General features: G+C 40.2%; 1 protein-coding gene across 1 annotated transcript; it reads right to left on the bottom strand.

Annotated features, from left to right (window-relative positions):
- Positions 1-731: 731 nt before the first annotated feature.
- Positions 732-3856, bottom strand: LOC130998610 (uncharacterized). Its single transcript, XM_057924024.1, has one exon. The coding sequence runs from the start codon at positions 3504-3506 to the stop codon at positions 732-734; it is 2775 nt and encodes a 924-aa protein (XP_057780007.1). The 5' UTR covers positions 3507-3856.
- Between the last annotated feature and the right edge of the window lie 1815 nt (positions 3857-5671).

The following is a 5671-nucleotide window of genomic DNA, read 5'->3' on the forward strand; positions in this document are numbered from 1 at the left end:
AACGTGTGTGCAAGGTGTAAAGCAGAAAAAGGATGCTTCAATGGTAAGAAATGAGAGTATTTGGTAAACCTGTCCACGATTACCCAAATGGTGTCATTGCCCTTTGAAAGTGGCAATCCTTCAATAAAATCCATTGTAATGTGTTGCCATGCTTGGTTTGGAATTGGCAAAGGCTGCAGAAGACCGGGAGTTCTAGCGTGTTCATGCTTACTGAGCTGACAAACATGGCAGCGTTGCACCCATTTCTGAACCTCACTGCGCATCTCTGGCCACAAAAAACAAGTGTGCAGTCTTTGATAGGTTGCATTAATTCCTGAATGACCACCATAGCTAGAACTATGCATGTAATCAATCACTTTCTGCCGCACACCATTACCACTTCCTACAAACAATTTCCCTTTATATCGTAACAGTCCACCCACAAATCTATAGAAAGAAAGATTGTAAGGTGTGGTAGTGCATTCAGCTACAGCCTCCTCGGCTATGGGATCTCCCTCATAGCTCAGCATCAGCTCACTAATCCATACAGGTTGGCAAATAGAAATGGCATGTAACTCAGCTGCTTGATCCCGTCGAGAAAGAGCATCTGCCACTCGATTGTCTATCCCTTTCTTGTATTCTATCGTATAATCAAAGCCCAACAACTTAGTTAAGTATTTATGTTGGACAGTGGTTGAAATCTTTTGTTCCAACAAATACTTAAGACTTTGATGGTCAGTCTTAATAATGAACTATTTATGCAGCAAATATGACCTCCACTTCTCGGTTGCAAGTATAATGGCCAAGAATTCTTTCTCATATATAGACAAGCCTCTGTTTTTAGGAGCCAAAGACTTACTTAAGAATGCTATGGGATGGTGGTCTTGCATCAAAACAGCACCTATCCCATTATAGCAATCATCTGTTTCAAGCACAAATGGTAACTCAAAATTTGGTAGTGCCAACACTGGAGCTGTCACCATTGCTTTCTTTAAAGCATGAAATGCCTCTTCTGCCTTCTCCCTCCATATAAAGTTACCTTTCTTTGTAATATCATTAAGAGGACGAGCTATGCTGCCATAATTTCTCACGAATTTCCTGTAATAACCGGTAAGCCCCAGAAATCCTCTTAAAGCTTTCAGATTTTTTGGTTTAGGCCAATCCACCATTGCTTGAATTTTCTGAGGATCAGCAGCAACCCCCTTATCACTAATGATATGCCCCAAATACTCCACATGTGAAGTACCAAAAGAGCACTTGGATGCCTTAGCAAACAACTGTTGTTCTGCCATAACTTGAAAGACTTTCTCCAAGTCAAGTAAATGTTGTGCCATACTCTTGCTGAAAATGAGTATATCATCAAAAAATACAAGTACGAATTTACCCAAAAAAGGCCTGAATACCGTGTTCATGAGAGATTGAAACGTTGCTGGAGCATTTGTTAGCCCAAAAGGCATAACCTTGAACTCATATAATCCGCTAGAAGTGACAAAGGCTGTCTTGTGGATGTCTGCTGCACACATTCGAATCTGATGATAACCAGCTCTCAAATCCACCTTAGAAAATACAGCAGCCCCTCCAAGCTCATCCAATAGATCGTCCACCAAAGGTATGGGAAAATTATCCTTTATAGTGCAAGAATTGAGCTTCCTGTAATCGACACAAAACCGCCAAGTTTCGTCTTTTTTTTTTACCAACAAAACTGGGGAAGAAAAAGAACTTGTACTCGGTTGTATGATTCCAGTGTCGAGCATTTCTTGGACCAATTTCTCTATCTCCATACGTTGCAAGTAGGGGTATCTGTATGGGTTCTGTTTAAAGGGAATAGTGTTTGGCTTTAGGGGTATTTTGTGGTCGTGGTTTCTGTTTGGTGGGAGAGTGGTTGGTGTTTCAAATATGGGTAAGTATTTGGATATCAAGGGTTGAATTTCTAAAGCTGGTTTACTATCTTGTATTACCTTTTCAGCAGAAATCATGAAAAGGCACCCAAAGAGAGAACCCTTTCCCTTCCGTAAAGCTCGTTTGAATTTTTTTCCAGTTATCATCTTTAACGTCATCTCCTGTTTTATTCCTTGCAGCAATATGTCCTTGCCCTCCCTAGTAAATTTGATGTTCTGCTCACCAAAATTAAAGGTAATTGGTCCAAGTTGTCGCAACAAATCCACTCCCACAACCATATCACACCCTCCCAGTCTCAATAATCTCATGGCTGAACTGAACTGACAAGCCCCCATTTCCCACTCGAGTTTTGGACATCGAGTGTTACACTCAATCCTTCCTCCATCAGCTACGGTGACTAATAGAGGATTAGTGTATTCTACTTCACATCCAATTCTTCTTGCAGCCATCTCATCAAGAAAGCTGTGAGTACTCCCTGTGTCAATCAGTATGGTGATAGAGTGTCTACCAACTTTTCCTTGCAACCTGATGGTGTCTGGAGCTAGTTGCCCAGCTAATGCATTGACAGAAATCTGGAAATCATCCTCAGCTTCTTCCACTGCGTGTAATACTAACTCCACCTCTTCCTGACTCTCTTCACAAATGATGGTGAATAGCTTCTTGCATTTATGCCCTATCTGATAAGGTTCATCGCAGTTGAAGCATAACTTCTTCTTCCTTCTAATCTCTATTTCCTCAGGAGTCAGCTTTCTAAAGTTAGATGTTTTATGATCAGAAACACCCACTACAGTAGATCCCTTAGGTGTATTACTTTCCTGAGGTTTTTTCCAATTACTCTCCTGTACTTTACTGACTTGCTTTGGTCCCCTTCCCAAGGATAACAGTTGTAACTCCTGCCTCTTAGCCAACTTGATAGCTTGGCCTAAAGTTCTTGGGTTAAACATCTCCACCATGTTTGAGATCTCATCCTTCAAACCACTCAAATAACTCTTCACAAAATAATCCTCCCGATTATCTCCAACCATGAATGCCTTAAGCTCCTCAAATTTCAGAGTATATGACATAACATCAGAGTCCTGCTTTAGTTTATTAAATTGTGCCACTAAGTTCTTTTCTTCCAGATTAGTAAACCTTTCCACAACTAGACAACTAAATTCCTCCCAAGTAAGACCATCTAGTCCCTCTACATACTCCAAATACCACAAATCAGCATTTCCTTCCATGTATAGTGCAGCAGTGAGAATTTTATCAACATCACTCAAAGGGTTGATAACAAAATATTTGTTGCACTGTCTGATCCATTGCATAGGATTTTCGCCTAAAAATTTGGGGAAATCTATCCTAGGCATGCGCGATTGAGAGCTACCAGAATTTTGAGAGTGAGATTTACCTTTACTATGCCCTGACATCTCGCTCTCATGCCTTCGGTCATCATTCATGGTGTGCTTCCCTTTGGATTCTCTACGCATCTCCTCTAATTGCTCTTTCATCAACTTCATCATAGCTGATAGGTCACCCTTAACCGACGCAATATCAGTTTTTACTGAAGATAAATCCTCCTTCATCTCTCCAAGTTGACCTTCTACACGTTCAATTCTGCTTTCCATCTTCGATGGTTTTCGCGGCATGCGTGGTTTGAGTGGCTCTGAGTACCAATTGTCACACTAGAACTCCATAACCTCTGATCAATCGCCAATTCTAAACAAGCTCGGCACAATCACGTTGAATTTATTGAAGAGTTGCCTGCAACAAAATCAATTTGAGTGCTCGTGTGCAAGTTACGACGAGACGAGACATTGAAGCTAAGAAGAGGAATGTTTATTGAAAAATAATGAAACCAATTAGAGATTCAGCCAAAAACTGCCATTCCAATCTGCTATCCCACTATTTATAGTAAACTAACATACTCACAACTAACTTTTCAACACGTGTCCCTTCTAGAGACTTCTCTCACAGCTCATCTCTCATATCCCATTCGTGACAAGAGAATCCCGATCAAGACAATCTGACCCCATTCTTCCACATCAGGAAGAATCTCACACAATCTTTTGTAATTTCTTCCAATCAGAGAGAAGTTATTGGGACATATAGAAGCAAAAGCCGAAGCAGCAGCGCCAACTACTCCAGGAGAGTTGTCCTTCAACAACATTCCGACAATCTATCACCCAATAATAGGTAATAGCAATTAGAACTTATGCAGAAAACCAAGTGAATGAACTGAGTTCTTTACAGCAAGAGATACAAACCATATTTATGACTGGTCTCCCAACTTCAAATTGTACCTAATCTCCAAAGGTCTTCTCAAAGAAGATGACATCAATGATGCTGAAGCTCACCCTGAGTCTCCACCTCGTCAGACTGCTCCCTCCGATACAAGGGATGAAGACTCAGCTGATAAAGATCAAAGATCAACAAGGCCTCTCACTGATAAAGAAATACAGATGCTGTATGAAAGGCTAATCATTCAAGAAGAGGCAACTTATGAGCTCAAAGTCAAGCAGGCCTTTCTCGAATCTACAGTCATGCATCTTCAACAGCAATTGGGAATTCAGACCAAGTCCAGCGTTGTACCTGAAGCTAGCAACAGCAAGAAACAAGAAGAAGATAAAAAGGAAAAAGGGAAGAAAATAGAAGAAACGACTGGAAGACGACAAGAGAAACCAAGCAAGAAACTCCACATCAACTGAGAACAAAGAAAGGTCAAGAATGTCAACTGATTTTAAAGTTCATTTTTGTAAATGATGTTTTAGAATTGTTTTGTCGACTTCTTTTTGTTCAAGTCTTTCTTTGCATTTCGCAAACTGTTGATGGAATTAAATTGCCTTATCATTGTTTATCCTTGGTTCTCTTCTTTACAATCACATTAGTCCACCGTTATGATAATTACTGATTATCAAGTCTAGGGGAAATGTTGTTTAGTCTAAATTAGTTATTGACTTCTCTCCCGACTGATTGTTAGGAACTTGATCGAATTACCACTATCTCTAACTGATAAGAGACTAAGATGTCTTTTACATTTTTGTTGACCGGTGACTATGGTTTACTAATGGACTTGCTTATATTCAAAATACCTTATTTGAAGTTATCCTTTCTAATCATTGCATAACTTGTTCGCCGCCTACTTTCAATAAGTAAGAGATTGCGTCAAATATTCCTCATCATTGTGAATCTCATATTTTAAGGCATTTTTTTCTGACGGGCATTAATTACGAACTTCAAAATTTATTAAAAATGATTTGGCGTGCGGATTTCAAACCGCCGATGTCTTTTCATCTGCCCTAGTTATAGTCCATCATCCACGATCACTCTTCGTCACCACGTTCTGCATCCTGTCTCCACTACTCACGTCTATCACTCTCTCCTCATCACTCTTTCATATTCTCTCTCGCATTCCTACTGACCATCTTCCACAGCCTTCTACTGTGAGAACTCCCCTCCTCCTTTCCAAAACTTTCTTTCTGCAGATTCACAAAATGTCTAAATTCGACGGAGAAAAGTCTGATGCCCAGAAGGATGACTGCCTCACCAAAAGCATCAGATACGACCAGTCAGTGGATTATCCTTCACTCGAAAGAAATTCAGAATATCCTAAAGTGGAGGAGATCCTGAATCAACATCAGTGGAGGACCTTCGTAACAAAGGAAGCTAACTATCTTCTCATCGACGTTGTTCGACAATTTTATCAGAATCTGAGATTCAATGATTCCGGTGAACTCCTCTCCGAAATATCTGTGTTCACAACCCCGGATTTCTCAGACAAACAAGAAAAGACGCTCAATGTTACAGAAATTGT

This window comes from Salvia miltiorrhiza, chromosome 8 (assembly GCF_028751815.1).
Source record: "Salvia miltiorrhiza cultivar Shanhuang (shh) chromosome 8, IMPLAD_Smil_shh, whole genome shotgun sequence".
In the NCBI taxonomy this organism is placed as follows: Eukaryota; Viridiplantae; Streptophyta; class Magnoliopsida; order Lamiales; family Lamiaceae; genus Salvia; species Salvia miltiorrhiza.

What these genes read in the sequence shown, in the direction of transcription:
- LOC130998610 (XM_057924024.1), bottom strand. Translation starts at nt 3,506, where the DNA reads ATGCCGCGAAAACCATCGAAGATGGAAAGCAGAATTGAACGTGTAGAA.